Genomic DNA, 19,721 nt, shown 5'->3' with positions numbered 1-19,721 from the left:
TAAATATATTTACAAAAAAAAATGACTGTTGCTGCTGTTACACAGGCAAATACTCCAGTAATTGTGTGCAGTGTAATCCTGTAAAAAAAAGGAATTGGTGCTGATAATTCAGAATTGTAATCAACATCAGGCAAACTCCTGGGTTCTCTCTACAAAAAGTGCCAAAGGATTAGTAATGTGCACCAGAATGATCAGAACCTTGTCTGGGACAGTACACTGGAGGCTCAAAGAGTTACATTTTAAAAATGCAGCACAGTCCCTCCATAATGCACACTGATTTTTAAAACTGCAATAAGCTCAAGGTTTGGAGCGAGCTTGCAATTACAACCTTCTGGACATAAAAATGCCATGAGTGTCAGCTCAAAAAGTACACATGATTAAACATGGAGCACTCACATTAAGTTCCACATGGACAGAGTGACAAGAAGGGCCCATAGCACAAGTCAGAGAATAAGGATCATCTCTGGAGAAGTTTTAATTGTGTAAATCCGTGCTGTTAAAAGACTGGCGAACAAACTGAGTGAAAATATGAGAGGATGCAGAATTATTTGAGAGATCAGCATTTAGAGTCAACAATTGGAGATTTAATCCTATGCAAAATAAATCCATGTCTTTTTAATTAGGACATCATTATTTATTCACTGTGTACAAAATTCAGTCATCCATGCAAAATTTCAAACAGCAATCTTTCTGTAATGGTTCATAGCTTACAGTATTAGCATATGTAATACAACTGATCACCAGAATGTTATAAAATACATTATCCATAAAATGACTATTAAAAAAAAGCTTCCCAGTAATACCAATTGCTACATGGGTGCCACATATACAGACTCGAAACACAAGGATACTTATTGTGAGGAACAGGACTCCTTGGCACATTTAATGCAATCCCTGAATTAGAGGCTTCTTTTCAAAGCTTGGTCTATTTTGAGAAAATGAATAATTTTTCAAATTGCCAAACTTTGACAAACAACAGAAATATCCAGTTCTTATTCCACAATAAACTGCACTTTTAAAAAAAGGTTTATTTATTCAATGTTTCTCCCAGCAAGTTTAAAAACCTCATGAGGTCACTTCTTTAAAAAAAAGACTATGATAAAAGTGGCCAACTACAGCTCTTCATTTATGAAATACATGTTGCAACTTCTATTTTTTTCTGATAACTCAGGATGGAAACTGAAAAGCATTGACCTCAAGAGACCAAAGAAATCCAGGCTCTGCCCCAAGTTACCTTGGGGTAACAGGAATACTAGGAGATGGCAAGAAAAGCAAACCTCAGCTTGGATTCCTGCTCCTGACTATGATGCACTTTTGGATAACAAGTGAAGACATTATTGCATTGACTGACATTGGCTGCCCACATACACACAGAATATCTACACTGTCAAAACTACGTGCTAAATTGTACACCGCACAAGCTGTCAATCAAGAGAAATCGAAAGTGACAGAAACTTTTAAAAGGGGGAACAAAGCAGTGACATTCCATCACATAGTTAATGAGTCCTGTATGTTCTTACATAATATACAAAAATCAAAAAGAATAAAAAGGTTGCCAAAACAATACAAACAACACATTGAATATAATAGACTGTTTATAAAAAATGTGCAATATGATCTGAAAACCAGAAGGAGCATCCCTTATAATAAAGTGTGTCTAACATGAAGGCTCCTTCCAAGGGCCAATATTGTTTCCATGGGCTTCAATCGTGTAGTAGCTTTGCCTAACAACATGCCCCTGCCCAGTTACTCACAAGCAACATCAGTGACTGCTGGAAAGCAGAAGGAGACACTGAAACATTCAAGTTAAAATTGACCTTCAGTTTAAAATATTACAGATTTCACACATCACTACAGCTGATTGAGAAGCTGTTATTTACCACATTACCTGTGGAAACAACAACTTGCAGAACTTAAGACAAAAAAATTGGCCCATAAGAATACCTCTTAATCTTGAATCTTAAATCTTAGACCTTCACCTATGCTCCATGACTGGCCTCATTGTATTGGATACTATTTTATTGCAATTAATGTTAAGCTGCCCGCAGCCATGGATGAAGATTATGGAATTATAAACTGGAATGCTATAATTCTCATTTATTTTTAAATACTAACATCTCAAAGTACGGCATTCATCACACCTCATTAGCAACTCCTACAAAATAAAAAAGTACACTACAAATGAAACTTATTGGTTACTTTTCAGTCACAGATCATGAAAAAAAGTGTTTCTGAGCTGAACAGCACCCTGGACTGATGAAGGAATGGTAACATCAAAGTTAAAAACCAGAATCACTTTAAGAACATGGTGCTGACTGAACTGGATTATGCAGTTGTCACCATAGTCAAGAGCATTCAACTGACTGGGCATCACTGTCAAAGCACTGCAAAAGATCTACCTGGACAATAAGTTTTGCCCCAAATGTGGTAGATTGATTCACACATTCTAAATTATTGGTAAATTGGTACACCATTTTTAAAAACTCATACTGAAAAGTAACCCATATTACTGCTAGCATCATAGATGTGCTAAATCACTAGGAACATTAGAACTTCTCTTGCTAAAGCAACATCCAAGTCAGAAGGCACCCTGATGTGGAGTGTTTTAAGACACTGAAAATGCAACTCAAATACCCTGGGACTGCTTCCAATAATGCCAATGGAACTATAAAATACTCCACGACTTTTGTGAAAAAATAGATGGCAACTAAGTTCAATGAATGAAATCAATAACAATTAACGTTCCATAGGAGTTGTTTTATTAGAACAGTTTTGTTTATTTTAGAAAAAGGTGACATGAAACTAGCAACATAGATGAACATTAGTGGCTGATGGGTCTTTTGCATCCTGACTGCAGTTTGTGAATTATATTCCATAACCTTTGACACTCGACATTGTAAATCTGCTGTGCAGCAATTACGACCGTATTTAGATATACTGAACAATACCACAGACATAACAGCAGTTGAACATCTCTTTGATGCAGCAAAGACCAAAACTACCCTTAGTATCACTGTGGCAATATTACAAAAAGCAAGAGACAAGGGAGTGAAATTTCTCTTTCAAAGTGGATTTGATTTGATTTGATTTCATTTCATTAAAACTGCATTCACAAGTATTGCAGTATTGCGAAACAAATACTTTGCGAGCGTCTCACTCCTGCACTTGAGGGGAATTTCAGCTGATTCAAAAAAAAAAGAAGTCATCCAATATATTAAACAGTATTTTTATTTTCTTCCTTCTCTTTCTTGAGAGATTAAAGATGTTTGAATTCAACACAATATTAAAATCAATATTACCTTCTATTGCAGACCACCCACTGATTACGTCAAGACAAAAAAAAAGTAAAAGACAACAGGATCATGTCCACCATCAGCACCCTGCACTAGTCATTTTTTTTAAAAAGCTGAAGCTAACCAGGTAACTTATGGGAAGTCACAAGTCTGTCCAGCCTCAAGAATAAAACAAAAGAACGTTAGAAGTGAGAATACAGCTGCCAATGGAGTTTCAAATCAAAACACTGTTCGATCATTTTTTTTCCCTTGGATAACTGAAATAGAGACTTTTGTGAATTACAGTATACACTTTAATTCCTGAAACAACTTGAGATGTGCATTAGTGCACAAGCTATTTATAGTAAAATAGTCATTAGTGTAAATTTAAATCACTACCTTAAAACCATGCTTTTCACAAATATTTACATTACTTTTTAAAGTTATATTTATCATTTTTACCCCCCAAATGCAGCTAGCAATTTTAGTAGAGTAGAACACTTCAAAGATAAAGAATATGAATATCTTCCCTTCTGGTAACTGATCAACAGCATACCGTAAGCAAGTTACTTGGAACGACACTGTTCCAACTTCACACACTGAACAGGTATAAAACCTAGATACACACAAGCTCCACACTGGTATGGTGAAATGCATGCATCAGCAACACAGCCCCCTGAGTAGAAACATTACAAAAATACCATATATATATATGAGCACTTAGAGAAAGTCAGTACACACACAACCCCACAGCTATATCATTTTTGCACACAGATGACTTGAGCAGGTAATGCCAATCACCTTTCAATAAACCTCCAACTAAAACCTTTGGCTATACACCTTTCTTAATGTGTAATACATGTTGTACAATTGTCACCACTGACCAGCAGATCTCAGAAAATAACCCATGAAGTGTCCTGAATTGCCTGCAGCTCCTATGCAGAAACAGTTTGTAAAATCTGTTCCAGAATCCTAATGGGCAGTGTAACAGAATGTTCCTTTTTATCAACTTCACCATGAGTGAGTTTCCCAGAAAAAAAAAGTGGTCCCAAGTTGGGAACTGTCCTCCGGTGAGCTGCAATACAAAGCACTGCTGGGTACACTTTTGCAAGTAATCCAGGTCACAGCAAAGCTAGGCCAGAGGTAGGTCTTTGCCAGCACAGATACCATGTTACAAATTTGATTTCTTCACGCTCATTTAAGACTTGGGGCATATTCATTTGCAGAAGATTGATCTCATGTAAAGTCAGATTGACACTGCTGGTCTAAAACTAGAACCAGTGTTTAGGATTGAACGGTACACCCTATGCAATGTTAAAACCTCACAAACAGAAGTTAAACTGAGCTGTAAACCAGAAGGTAGTAATTTCAATACTTGTTGCACCCAGCCACCACACATCATGTAAGGTCTCGTGCAGGAGTGCGGAGACATTGCAGCAAGTCCACTGAACAAAACAGCACTCCCATCCCCACACCAGCACAAAGAAAGTGAAGATTCTGAAAGAGGTATAACAGTGGTCATAATTGCAGTGCTGTGTCTGTTTCTGTGACATGTGGCAAGATCCTTTGTAGCCCTGAGACAGATCAATTAAGTAACTGCAAATCATTATCACCGTAGGAATACTGTAATTTACAGTAAGTCAGTCCCTGAGTTAAATCCCAATGAGAACTCTCCAGGGAAGGGATGTGTACAACTGAGTTAAACTGAGCCATAAGATCACATTGCCAACTCTGAATTGGAGCAATTGGGCAAAATTGGTTTCTTAGTTTTTAAATTCCTTTTTGACCACGGTATTAAAACTGAAATTGCAACGTCATATTTACTATCCTTGTTTCAGGTAAATTGCTTTGAAGTATCTTTTATATTTCTCAGTCAAAAGATCTGTTATCAAGCTTCATGTCACCATTTAGCACACAGTGGAACATTGTGTGGCAGTTTCATTTACTTGTGAAACTGTGGTTCAGTCAGTCTGTAGGACTTTTTTTTTTAAATTTGAGAAAAAGCTATTTTTGACTGGATGACTGAACAATGGCTTACCTTCAATATACTCCAAAGCCTGTATGGAGTTATCACAATAAGTTAAAAATTCAAAAATAAAAACAGGCATCAGGTTAACTAGATCCAATAATAACTGGGAGATTAGGAAGGTTCATAATACTCTCTATTTTACGAGGATACCAATCCAGAGAAGCTAGCAGCTGAACTTCAGTTGCTGGCTACAGTCAGTGTGTGTGCAAAAACAATGCATGTGAAAAAGACTTCCAACATTAATCTACAACTGTTGAATGGTTTGAAAGCAGAAATCTACAAAGCACAGTCCACACATGTTTGGAGGGCAGGATATAAACTCAGTTTAAACAAGACTTTTGGTACAAAATGTTTTTCTTTAAAAATCCCCCTCCAGTTTAATTGAGCACGGGACCAGCAGGATTCGGAGAACTGACGATGGAAGGGGATGCCAGGCTGTGGAAGGTCGGTGCCAGCATGTTGGGGGGTGATGTACTTCTGCTGTTGGGTTTGGTAATCATACTGGGCTTGAAGTCAGGGTGTCGCCGAGCGTGCTTCATCAAGTGGTCACTGCGCATAAACCTCTTCTCGCACATCGGGCACTTGAATTTCTTCTCACCAGTGTGGGTACGATAATGTCGAGCCAGCTCATCTGAGCGGGCAAACTTCTTCAAACACTGTGGCCAGGTGCAAGGAAATGGTCGCTCCCCTGAAAGATGAATTGGGATACAAAGATAAGACACTGTGACTGATCGCAGAGGAGACAGAAACATGGAAACGATTTTCATCTGCAAGCTCTTTTCATTCATGGAGGTAATGGTTCTCATCCTCAGCCATGGAGACAATGATCAATTGTTGGATGCAGCTCACACTGTCCACTACTACATTTCTCCCCAGAGTGTGAGAACATACAAACTGAGTGGAATGTAATTTTAAACTCATTCTCTGCAGGAAACCCACACAGCTCGGGGGGGGGGGGAACACTGGTTTTATGTTGTGCTGAATATTACTTTCTGTTGGAGAACAAAATCAGACACAATGTAAAACCAACAGTGCATATGGCACAATCGTTTCCCACCCAAATTATATTATCACCCCACTTTGTGGTCAGCATTTTGTAAAATTCAAAACTCAGAATTTTTCTTGCTCTGCAGTTTCACAACCCTAACTGTCTCTGCAGTTAGCTGATCTCAATTGGGCAGTTCCATAATTTGCGTTTTTTCTTTGAGCCAGCATGCAACTCGAGTAAGAAGCCTACAGGGTTAATTGGAAGATAAAAGATTGTGTTGATTATGTAATATTGACTGCATCCAACACAAGTCCTGAACTGACTCGAAATTGCACAACACTTAAGCAGGCTGAGGATAGAGATTATCTCGTGCACGTTCAAAAACATATTTCAAATTGTAAAGCTCCCTGTTCTCTTTAGACTCATTCTGTCATGATCTGGACTGAAGTAGTTTCGGTATACATGCAGATAATTATTATGTTGGCCATTTGAGCTAAAGAGAAACAGAATTAAAAATGAAATAACTTGGATCAAGCAATGTAAAACATAGCAAAGTGGGAATTTTGCACTTCAAAATTAACTAATTAAAATAAAGTCGACTGAAGCAGGGATTAGGCACAAATTGTTATTGAGGAGTGCATAGAATGTACTAAAACTATACAATCCAAGAAAACAGATTCTCTTTTTCTACTTGCATTCTGTCTGTTCACAAATTAAAAACACTGTTCATTCTAATCCATTACAACTCTAACAGAGCTCTATATTCAATAGCATTTACACCTGAATTAAAGGAATGACAAGTTAGAGCCTCTCTAAAGGTTTTTAGAAATACATTAAGGACAAAAGGGAGAGAATAGGGCCCCTCAAAGATCAGCAAGGCAAGGAAATGGGGAAGATACTAAACGAGTATTTTGCATCAATGTTTACTGTGGAGAAGGACATGGAAAAAATATAATGTGGGGAAATAGGTGGTGACATCTTGATAAATTATCATATTACAGTGAAGGTGGTACTGGATATCTTGAAATGCATAAAAGTGGATAAATCCCCAGGACCTGATTAGGTGTACCCTAGAACTTTGTGGGAAGCTAGAGAAGTGATTGCTGGGCCTTTTGCTGAGACATTTGTATCATCGATAGTCACAGGTGAGATGCCAGAAGACTAGAGGTTGGCTAATATGGTGCCACTATTTAAGAAAGGTGGTCAGGAAAAGCCAGGGAACAACAGATCAGTGAGCCTGAGGTCAGTGGTGGGCAAGTTGTTGAACAGAATCCTGTCTTTGGAAACACAAGGATTCTGGATAGTCAACATGGCTTTGTGTGTGGGAAATCATGTCACATGAACATGATTGAGTGTTTTGAAGAAGTAACAAAGAGGATTGATGAGGGCAGAGCAGTAGACGTGGTCTATATGGATTTCAGTAAGGCGTTCGAGAAGGTTCCCCATGGGAGACTGATTAGCAAGGTTAGATCTCATGGAATACAGGGAGAACTAACCATTTGGATACAGAACTAGCTCGAAGGTAGAAGACAGAGGATCGTGGTTAAGGGTTGCTTTTCAGACTGGAGGTCTGTGACCAGAGGCATGCCTCAAGGATTGGTGCTGGGTTCACTATATTTTGTCATTTATAGAAAATGATTTGGATGTGACATGGGAGGTTACAGTTAATAAGTTTGCAGATGACATCAAAATTGGAGGTGTAGTGGATAGTGAAGGAGGTTATCTTAAAGTACAACAGGCTCTTGTTCAGATGGACCAATGGACTGAGGAGTGGCAGATGGAGTTTAATTCAGATAAATGCGAGGTGCTGCATTTGGGGAAAGCAAATCTTAGCCGGACTTATACACTTAATGGTAAGGTCCTAGAGAGTGTTGCTGAACAAAGAGACCTTGGAGTGCAGGTTCATAGTTTCTTGAAAGTAGAGTCGCAGGTGGATAGGGTAGTGACGGTGGCATTTCGTATGCTTTCCTTTATTGGTCAGAGTATGGAGTACAGGAGTTGGGAGGTCATGTTGTGGCTGTACAGGACACTGGGTAAAAACAATGACTGCAGATGCTGGAAACCAGATTCTGGATTAGTGGTGCTGGAAAAGCACAGCAGTTCAGGCAGCATCTGAGGAGCAGTAAAATTGGGGCTTTTGCCCAAAACGTTGATTGTACAGGACACTGGTATGGCCACTTTTGGAATATTGCGTGCAATTCTGGCCTCCTTTCTATTGGAAGGATGTTGAGAAACTTGAAAGGATTCAGAAAAAATTTACAAGGATGTTGCCAGGGTTGGAGGATTTGAGCTATAGGGAGAGGCTGAACAGGCTGGGGCTGTTTTTCCTGGATCATTCAAGGCTGAGAGATGATCTTATAGAGGTATATAAAGTCATGAGGGGCATTATTTGGAGTTGCTGGTGTTGGACTGGGGTGTACAATGTTAAATCACAACACCTTGTTTAGTCCAAAAGGTTTAATGGAAGCACAACCACCTGATGAAGGAGCTGCGCTCTGAAAGCTAGTGTTTCCAATTAAACCTGTTGGACTATAACCTGATGAAGGACATAGATAGGATAAACAGACAAAGTATTTTCCCTGGGATGGGGGCGTATAGAACTAGAGGGCATAGGTTCAGAGTGAGAGGGGAAAGATTTAAAAGGGACCTAAGGGGCAACTTTTTCACAGAGGGTGAACACCTGCATTGAATGGCATGCCAGAGGAAGTGGAGGAGGCTGGTACAATTACAACATTTGAAAGGCATCTGGATGGGTATAGGAATAGGAGAGGTTTAGAGGGATATGGGCCAATTGCTAGCATATAGGATTAAGATTAGGTTAGGATATCTGGTCAGCATGGATGAGTTGGACCAAAGGGTCACTTTTCATGCTGCACATCTCTAGGATTCTAAAACAATGAAGACAAAAATAAGGCTCATGATAAAAGGCACATCACACTTGGTTTATGCAGCTGGTTAGGCAAGGGATTTTTCTCGGATAGAAACTGTTAACATTTGTTTGCAGTGAGGTCCACACTGGCTATGGCAGCATTATTGCTCATACCCAAATGCTTTGAGCTGCCTCCTTGAAACAAAGCAAATTTTGGCAAGTGGCAAAGCCCAGAGTGCTGTTAGGAAATGAGTTCCAGGCTTTTTGATCTAGCATAGCAAAGTATCACCATGATATTTTCATGTCATGATGGTGTGAGGCTTGGAGGGGAACATGTACATTAATTGCTAGATCTCCCTTTTGTGTTGAACTATTTATCAATGTGAATGGCCTCTTGCCAGTAGGTACTGCAACTATTTCTGTACATCATTCTTTGTTCAGATACTTTGCAAGAAATAAAATTTAGAAAAGATTCAGTTTTACAAGAAAACTGGAATTTTGCTTTAGTTCCCCTTTTACGGGCCACGAGCACCACTTGTTAACAACTCACTCTGTTTTTCCTAGCACATCTCGTTTTCTTTGACAACACCCAGCACAGATTAAAATTAGTCAATCTTTCATTATAGAGTGAGGTCAATTCAGTTTAGGATTGTGGAGGCCTTAAACCGCAGCATTTCTGCTGCAAAGTCATGGAACTACTGATATTTGTTTAAAACCAGCTTCTTCAGACAAGTTCCTACACACACCTGGAGCAAGTATGACTTGAACCCAGAGGTAGGGACACTACTGGTCTACCTCAAGAACCAGAGGGAAGAAGGTACTAATTTTTTGCTTTAGGTTAGTCATGAGGGTTTTCTCTTGAGATGTGTTGACTTTCTCAGTTCAGAATAAAAAATCTCGATGTTCAAGTAGTTGTATAACGTAACAGAAACCAAGCTAGCTATTCCTGTGCAGGGAATCCCATCTGATGTTACAAAATGGAGTAATTCATAGATTATACCAGCACTGAAATTAACAAAGTTTATTACAGAATTACCTTTAGAAGTACATTAGTCATGTTTAGGTATAGATTTTAAAGAAAAAACCAACCTCCTCAAATGTTATGATACACCTTTGGATTAGGTGGTAATTGAACCCAGGTACCCATTCTCCATGGTAGAGATATTACCACTGTGCCACAACGGCCCCCATATCTACATGTTTTATAATTTAACCTACTTTTCTAATCAACCTGTTCAGAAACACTTCAGGAGCAGGTGGGATTTGAACCCAGCCCTCTTCGCTCTGAGGTAGGGACACTACCACTGCACATGAGCCCTCATGTATACATACATAGAAAGTTACTAAATAGATAACAAGCATCTAATTGACACGTTCACATAAGATTACCACAGAGCAGCTCATGTTGTTCCCTAGTAGTGTTCCTACCTCGGAGCCAGATTGCCCTGGGTTCAGGACCCACCTGCTCCAGAGGTGTGTAATAACTTATCTGAACAAGTTGATTAGTACATATCTAGGAATGCTAAAGATGGATCTGTCCATGACAATAGTAAGAGTGACCACCCACACAGTCCAAGTCCCATCTTCATATTTAACATGCTCTCCATTGTGTTGTGTGCACTGTTATGCAGCAATCGTACTGAATAAGTGTGCTCCAGGGCTTGGTGTACCCCTAACCCAGCTGTTCCCATCTAGATCACTGGCATGTACCCAACCATGATGGAAAATTGTCCAGGTCTGTGCTGTACACAAAGCAGTACAAAACCAACCCAGACAATTACTGCACTCCACTCCAGTCTACTCTCAATCATTAGCAGTGATGGAAGGGGTTAACAACTGTACTAGTTTAGCAATAACCTGTTTGCGGATGCTCAGTTTGGGTTCTACGAGTACTACTCAGCTCTTGGGAGGAGAGAATGATTACCCTTGATATTAAGGCTCCACTTGACCAAGTATAAAGGAGCCTGAGCAAAACTGGAGTTAAATCAGAATGTAGGGAGGCAGTTCCCAACTGGTTGCAGTGATACCTGGTATGTAGGAAGATGGTTGTTGGAGGTCAGACATCTCAGCTCCAGGACATCTCTGCAGGGGTTCCTCAGGGTAGTGTCCTTACCACAAGTCTCTTCAGCTGTTTGAATGACTTTCCCTCCATTGTAAAAAGGTCAGAAGTGGGGATGTTTGTTGACAATTGCAATGTTTAACAGTATTCACAACTCCTCAAATACTGAAGCAGTCCATGTCCAAATACAGCAAGATCTGGTCAGCCAAAGTCTGGATACTGACAAGTGGCAAGTGATGTTCATGCCACACAAATGCCAGGCAATGACCATCAACAAAAAGAAATTCTAACCATAATGCTATGACCAATGGCATTTCCATCACCAAATTCCTCAATATCCTCAATGTTACCATTAACCAGAAACTGAACTGGACAAGCCTTACAGTATTAGCCTGGACTAGATTAAAGCAGGTCAGTGTGGAAGCCTTGCAATGAACAACAATGCCCAACTGCCCAAAGCCAGTCCACCATCTACAAGACATCAGTTTGATGGAATACTCCCACTTCCTTGGATGAGCACAGTTCGATACCATTAAGGACAAAGCATAGAGTCATAAAGTACAGCATGGAAACAGATCCTTTGGTCCAATTCGTCCATGGCGACCAGATATCCTAACCTAATCTAGTCCCATTTACCAGCACGTGGCCCATATCCCTCCAAACCCTTCCTATTCATATACCCATCCAAAAGACTTTTGAATGCTGCAATTGTACCAGCCTCCACCACTTCCTCTGACAGGTCATTCCATACATGTACCACCCTCTGCAAGAAAAAGTCACCCCTTTAGGTCCCTTTTATATCTTCCCCCCCCTTACCCTAAATCTATGTCCTCTAGTTCTGGCCTCCCCCCACCCCAGAGAAAACACTATGTATTCCATGAGATCTAACCAGTCTCCCATGGGGAACCTTGTCAAACACCTTACTGAAGTCCAAATAGATCACATCCACCACTCTGCCCTCATCAATCCTCTTTGTTACTTCCTCAAAAAAACTCAAGCAATCTGCTTGATTGGCACCAAATCCATAAACATTCACTTTCTCCACCACTGATGTTCAGTAGCAACAGTGTATATCATGTAGAAAAATTCAAGGATCCTTAAATGGCACCTACCGAATCCATAATCACTACCATCTGGATGGAAAGGGTCACAGATATATGTGAATACCAGTACATCCAAGAGTCCCCTCCAAACAAACCACCAGACTTGAAAATATAATCACAGTTCGTTCAGCGTAACTGGGTCAATATCCCAAAATCTCCCTCCCTAATAGCAAAGCATCTATCTACACTCAAGAAACAGCTCAGCACACAGTTCACGGGCAGTTAGGACTCCCCAGTGACACCCACATCCCATGAAACAAGTAAATCACTGGGAGCAAAGTTCATTAATTCGGCCATCTACTGACAATGGGTCACACCCTTACTTCAGAGCCATGAGTTCTGGGTTCAAGTCCCACCCCAAGTTTTGATGGTCAAAGATACATTTAAAATGTGGCCACATTGGCAGAGTACGAATATGCAAATCCTCCAAACATTCACCAGCAAGGATTAAGAATAGGAGGAATGTGTGATGGGAAGACAGCTGAAGCTTTACCACAATTACCAATTGTTCCAGACTACAAGTAAGAGTACGGGTTGGTAAGGCAAGTTGGAACCCCTGAGCAGGTTATTACACCACTATCACCAGAACTACCCGAGCGAATCAAAAGTTACAATATATAATAACACCATGCTAAAAAAACCTGAACATTGCAGATTCCATCCTTGCAATGAAATGAGTTAGCTCAACAGCTCTTTGAGCTCAATAACTGGTTCCAATATCTCCAGTTCACAAAAGTGTGTGTTCTTCATCCCAACTGATAGCTACTGACTTTGAGAGGTTCCAGCAAAGGACGTCTACAAAAGAACTTGATGCTTAGGGTCTCATCAGGATAAAATACTGACCAGACTATCCATGTCAGAAACCATGCCACAATACCAGGTATGTTCTGCAAGAGAGGTGAGATTGATGGGTGGAACAGAATGACAGAGAACCTGTCACATTTACTTAGCTTCTACATCCTTGCATGTAGAAGTTTGGAGTGGTTTATGATGCTAATGAGGATACAGATCACCCACTTCCTGACTTTTTTTGGAGGGGTAAGAAAGAGACAAAAACAAAGAATGTAATCTTCAAACTAGAGCAAGGGCAAACAGCAGGGAAAAATCAGGAAACACTTCTTCTACACAAACAGAAGTTTGTTGGAAATTCTTTCATCTAAAAGACTATTAACATTCAGGCAACTGCTTTAAAGATGGAACGAGAAAAGACTTTTGACGGGTAGTGGTATGAAGAGTTATGGGGCAACAGTTGAAATGTGGATTGGAGGTACAGATCAGCCAACATCTGACTGAATAGCCAAGCAGGCATAAGGACCTAATATCCCTATGACTGGACTTGACCTACAAAACTGGATGTCTTCAGAAACTCTGATATAAAAGCAAACAAAAAACCAGGACATTTTAGTCGAAAGAGGAAGTGTTAGGACACAGGGGGATTCATAAACAATGTCAAACTGAATGATCTTACTCACATTTAAAAGTGGAGGAAAACATTTTAGCTCCAATCCACACCCAACTGAATTCTGCTTTACAAGGTACATGGACTTCTTAGTTGGAAAAAGGTGGATGTATTCCACACTCTTAAGAATGCTGTGAAAAAGATAGAAGCCTATGCAGTCTAACACTATAAACCGTTAAGTAGATTAGGCAACCATTTGAGAAATGCAACCACAATTTGCCTGTGTTCAGAAACCCCTCTCATCATCATACTAACCTTCATTTTAGATTTGAAAATAAGAGCAATGTTGGTATTGTGGAAAGGTCACAAACCAGGATTGCCTTCTCTGGTGAAAATTATAGTCAACAACTGAAGAATTCTGGCCTACTAAGGTACTAATGAATTGACAGTAGTAGACATTTGTGACTACTGGTGCAGCATTTGAAATATTTTCAATACTTTCATCTGGTTTACCAACTATATGCACCACTCCTTCCTTCTTGGCCTTAGTTTTTAAAATAGTCCATACAGATCATTTAACTGGAGACAGTTAAATAGTCAATTAGAAATAGCCAAGATAAACAAGGGCAAAACTATCAATATTTCCAGCCTCATCCCCTCCTAGTTCACAGCACCTGATTATCTTTTGCATGGATTAAGCTCCACAAGATTCTGCTACTTATTATTGTAATGAAGATTACTCTAAATACAAGCTTCTTTCATAATGCATAGCTCTTTACCAGCTGGGAAACAATGGTAGGACCTTATAGCACATGTAGCCCCACTTGAATTTCTACTTTTCTCTAAAGTTTTGACTAGATGCTTGCTAAAGTTATTCAAAACAAATCTACAGAGGGGTTGGTTTTTACAAGTTTTCATTTCCTGAAGAATTTTACCAGGCTGTTTGATCCCAGAGCCTAAACAGTGAGCCTAGTACTGTCCACACCCAGACAGTTTCAATAAAGACCACTAGTTCACAAGGGTACAGAAACTAATTGCAGAATGTTCCTTGCTTAAGGTCATTTCAGGTTAAGAATCAAACATAGAACTTACATCTAGGCATAACTGTACTAAGTTTTCACCCAAATCCCATTTACTACAAAATGAAAATCAGACTATGCCACAAGTACACAATCTTCTATTGTATTTACCAGTTTATTTCAAGAATTGATCAGGGAGAATAAGGCTACAGAGAGGTAACTGGAAAATTGGATTTGTATTCTTCCAAACAGCTGGCACAGAATGGTCACTTGGTCACTCGCTGCATGGCAACTTTGGATGGACGAGGCCCCCCAAAACACTCACTGTTACTAGTCATTCAGAAAGTACACCTGAAATCATGAAAGTAATTGTAAATTCCCTGAAAGACCACTTAGTCACTCAGCATCCATTGGCCCATCAAACTGGTCTTTATACTCCATTAATAATGTTTAATATGCTATTCTATTTATTACTTTGAAACAGTGTATATGACCACTAAGTCTTTGAAAGAACCAATTTATCCACATAGCATCACCTACATCAGATTGACCTTTACCCCTAAAAGGGTAAAGTCTTCATAATCCTGGTGGACTATAGAGCTGCTCTGTCTTTAGAGAGAGATGTCTGATGGTGTTTTAACTTTGGGTCACCACACCTTACGCAAGGAGAGAGTTTGAGAAGGAGAGCAGCAATTGAACACATTGCAGGTATCACCGTGCATTATAAATCAGCTGCCCAGCCAACTAAGCAAACTAGCACATGCTCTACATACAGTTCCTGTATATCAACAAACGCATAACAGACATATAGAATAGCATATAAATTTAAAATTCAGACATGACTCTAACAATCATTTAAATGTGTCAGGAAGTTGAACAATTCCAACTAGAACAATCTGCACCCCTCCCTGGAGTGTCAGAAGGCTGAGGGGTGACCTTATAGAGGTTTATAAGATCATGAGCAGCATGGATTGGGTAAATAGACAAGGACTTTTCCCTGGGGTTTGGGAGTCTAGAAGGAGAGGGCATAGGTTTAGGGTGGGGGTGGTGGTGGAATTTAAAAGGGACATTTTCAATCAGTCAGAGGGTGGAATGAGCTACCAGAGGAAGTGGTAGGGGCTGATACATTTAAAAAGGCATCTGGATGGGTACATGAATAGGAAGGGTTGACAGAGACATGGGCCAAGTGCTGGCAAATGGGTGTGGATTGGGATATCTGGTCGGCATGGACGAGTTGGCCGAAGGGTCTGTTTCCGTGGTGTACATCTTGATGACTCTAAAGTGGGGAGGGGCTCTGCTGCTCAACAGAAGAGTCAGTGGGTTCGCAGGAACTTCACTCGGCGGCATCACATCTTCCGAGTGAGTGCGCATTTTAATCGGCGGCCGTGGGGGGTGGGTTCGCGTAGAGCCCCGCGTGGGGCTGGCGTGTGACTGCGGGGTCGGGTTACCGAGGATCCCGGACTTTGAGTCAACTCGGAAGCACCCACCGCACCGACCCCGCCCCCAGATGGGGGACACGCCCACCAGCCCGCTCATTGGCCCGGCCCCCCAGCAACCGCGCCCCAGCTGATTAACCATTGGAGGAGTGCGACTGGCCCCGCCCCCTTGAGCTCCCGCTACCGCTCCCTGCCTTTCTAGCTTCACCCAGAGCCTGGTGGCATTTGTCAGCCCTTGCCCTGGATAATTCCCCCCTTTTAACCACCTGCCTTTGAAACATTATTTTTAAATCATCCCCGTTCTCTCTCTCTCTCTAGGAATTGAATACGTTGCTGAATTCCCAACCACGCTGCATGTGCCTCAGATACTGATAGCTGTATTCAAAATATTTCACCATCTGAACCTTCAGGTCTTATTTGATTCGAATTCATCCAGCACATCTCGGAATTCCAGTAGGAAAACCCACACACACGGACGTCAATCCCTAAACTGTTAAATTTGCAAGATTATAAAATGCTACCAAACTAAACTCTCTGCACCAGCATCCAGCCCCTCGCCTCACTCGGATGGCTAATTATTGTTCAGTTTGCAGGAAATTCCGGTCTATTCCTATTATGGGCGTCCACTCTCGTCACCCACCCCCTCCCTCCCTCTGAATTACATGTTTCCCACCCCCTCCACACACACACCCCCCTCCAAGCCGTGACGATTTTAACAGGAGGCGGGGAGCATGATGCTGGCATCATGCCAGGGTCAGGGATCCAGGACGCGCTCTCTCTCTCTCTCTCTCCCCACCACTACCACCACCACCACACCCCACCCCCCGGGCAAAAAAAAAGCCTCCGCCAAGGGCACACGCTGCAAAAAAAAAGCTGGGAAATGACGCAAGTCAGTGACGGCCTGACGGTTCTTAAAACATTGGGCTGAGGGTGGGGGAGCTGGCCGATGAGGAGCGGAATGGCTTTTTCCCCCGGACTGTCAGCCCGGGTGAGAAGCTGCCCATCGCCCGCTTCAGTTTCCATGTCCACCCCAAGCTACAGGGGCTACCATCAGTGAGTTAACCACCACCACCACGCCCCTGCAAAGCTGCAGTTATCGGCCTGAATCGCTGGTCAATGCAAGTTGGCCGACTCAGTAACAGGTAGTTACTGTACGAACCCCGCCCAGCTCCCCTCCCCCCAACTCATCGCTATATTAAAAAAAATTAGAATTCTGACAGCATCAAATCCGATTATGAAGTACTTGCGCTATCCCTTACTGTACCACCCTAGACCCTGTCACTCAAGGTCAGAGATCTTGTCCGGGTTCTGTCTAGGCAAGTTGGAACATGTAGAGACCCCATTCCCCTGACTCCCGACAAAAAAAAAACCTAACTCGTGAAATGTCACCCCCTCCCCATACAAAACCACTTCGAAATATCACTTGCCCTTTGTTCCGCAACAAACGTCAAATTGCATCTACTTAATCGCACAAGTACGGTTTCGTACCCAGAGCCTCATTGTCTACTCTCAATGACTCCTCCCCTTTCTCGGAACTGCTAAATCCACAATAAAAGGGACATTATCCTGTAAGGGGGAAGAAAGGGAACGCACGGTTAAAACAAACTTATTCAGCCCGCACGAAAAATCGAGATCGGTTCTAAAGAAGGGGTGCCGTCAGTAAAATCGGGAGGATAACACTGTCTGTCCCAGGTTAAAACACAAAACAAGATCAACAGCATTAACCACTACAGTTAAGCGCCATTAATTTAGCCCCTTGGTTTTCACTATAAAAGCAGCGTGGGCACAAAAGACGAAAGAATGCGACTGTTACAGAAACAAAAGAGAAATTCGCAGGATCATCAAGGCACAGAAATGAAACGTGGCGACAACTTTTTGTTTCAGGGATGGGGGGTGGGGGGAGAGAGAGAGAAGAGAGAGGGAGGGAGAGGCGGGAGGAGAAAATAAAGCTCTGGGCTTTCTACCTGTGTGAGTTCTCATGTGTGCTTTAAGATGGGACGATTTCCCGTACACTTTGCCGCAGCCGGCGAAGTAGCACTGATGCTTCTTCACCGCACATTTGTCCGAGCGCCTGCCTTTCCGCTTCTCCGGGGTAGAATTGGCGGTACCCAGGGTCGGGGTGCCGGGACCCTCGGAAAGGGTGGTGTAGCCGCTCTCGAGGCTCTCCCCGGACGACGAGGACGAGTTGCTGCTCTCGGAGTTGGATGACATGGGTCGGGATTTCTGCAGGTCGGTCAGAATGCTGGCCACCAGGAGCAGGTTACCTCCACCGCCTCCTCCTCCTCCTCCTCCTTCCTGGAGCGTGTCACTGACTTCTTTGTCCTCCCGGGAACTTTCCTCGTCTTTGACCGGCGATCGGTGCACCACCGCCCCGCTGGAGATCGACATGAGGCACTCGGCGGCGAAATAATCGCGACAGGCGAAGGCAGACATCGCCGGGGAGGTGGGGTGGGGGGTTAAGAGCGAGGCTGTGTGCGTGTGTGTGAGAGAGAGAGAGAATTGGGATCTCCCTCCACACCCACCTACCACCCTCCCTCTCTCAGAAACTGGTGAATAAAACAGACAGGTCTGGGTAGAGGCGTGTGTGAGAGAGTGAGACTCCCCCTCCCTCCCAAACCCCCCCCACCCACCCCCCCCAGCTGGATGCGATCTGAGCGCCACTGTGCCGTGGTCCCGCTGCTTTGTCTGGGAGAGAGGGGTCTACGTGCTCCCCGCCTCCTCCGAAACGGCCTGTGACGCGCCGGGCGGATCCCAGACTCTGAGCCACTTGGGTGACGCGCACTTTATTGACGCTGGAAACCCCTGTCTCCAGGGGCAGGAGAGACAGAGAGAGAGAGAACATCATTTCATATCTACATCTTTTTAAAAAGTTTGGCATCTGCCTAGAATTTCTGAAACCTCCTTCTTCCCTCATCCTCCACCCCCCCCCCCCCCCACACACACCTATTTTTTTAAAAAAAAAAGAAATAATTGAGTTGTGCGTGAGATCGAAGCTGATTTTTGTGTCGTTTCCAGGCCGCTCTGTAATGCGGGCGTTATCATGAAATTCGCAGATGATGCTAAATTGGGCGGGGGAGGTGTAATCGCCAGAGAGAGAGAGAGAAAAAAAACGTATTGGTGGGCGAGACTCAAGAGATTTGCCTCAGAAACATAGATTACTGGTAGATTTTTAAAAAAAAATAAGAAGTGGGGTATAATTGTTCAGCAATTTCAAAACATCGCATCGATATGGTAAATCCGGAAACAAGTGTCCACCCAGCCCATAACCCGTTTCATCCTCCAACAGACTGGTAGCTCTCTATGACTCTCCTCAGTCTGCCTGCACAGAGGAGGGCACAAAGACTGCAAATGAGTCAACACGATATTATTCGGAACGTTCAGCTCAAACTCTCGTGCCTGACCCTCCTCCTATCTTTAACACAATCAACATAACTTTCCTCCCCCGCACCCATCCCGCCCCCGGTCTATATTTTAGCTTTTACTTTAAATATATTTGCCTAATTGATATTTGAGTCCCACATTCTGGTCACTCGCTGAGTAAAGAGGT

At 42.2% G+C, this 19,721-nt stretch overlaps 1 protein-coding gene across 1 annotated transcript; it reads right to left on the bottom strand.

The window, feature by feature from the left end:
* Positions 1–595: 595 nt before the first annotated feature.
* LOC140494679 (Krueppel-like factor 9) lies at positions 596–18,765 on the bottom strand. Its single transcript, XM_072594140.1, has 2 exons — positions 18,139–18,765; positions 596–5,989 (listed from the first exon to the last, which is right to left on the bottom strand). The coding sequence occupies exons 1-2, from the start codon at positions 18,605–18,607 to the stop codon at positions 5,679–5,681; spliced, it is 780 nt and encodes a 259-aa protein (XP_072450241.1). The 5' UTR covers positions 18,608–18,765; the 3' UTR covers positions 596–5,678.
* Between the last annotated feature and the right edge of the window lie 956 nt (positions 18,766–19,721).

The sequence above is a fragment of the Chiloscyllium punctatum genome, chromosome 24 (genome assembly GCF_047496795.1).
Source record: "Chiloscyllium punctatum isolate Juve2018m chromosome 24, sChiPun1.3, whole genome shotgun sequence".
Taxonomy (NCBI): domain Eukaryota; kingdom Metazoa; phylum Chordata; class Chondrichthyes; order Orectolobiformes; family Hemiscylliidae; genus Chiloscyllium; species Chiloscyllium punctatum.
The sequence above is the reverse complement of the archived record's forward strand: the minus strand, read 5'-3'. Positions and strand labels throughout refer to the sequence as shown.

Excerpts from the sequence above, each read along its gene's own strand:
- LOC140494679 (XM_072594140.1), bottom strand. The coding sequence starts at position 18,607 with ATGTCTGCCTTCGCCTGTCGCGATTATTTCGCCGCCGAGTGCCTCATG. Across the intron at positions 5,990-18,138 it reads ACACATGAGAACTCACACAG|GGGAGCGACCATTTCCTTGC; the intron begins GTAGAAAGCCCA and ends TTCATCTTTCAG.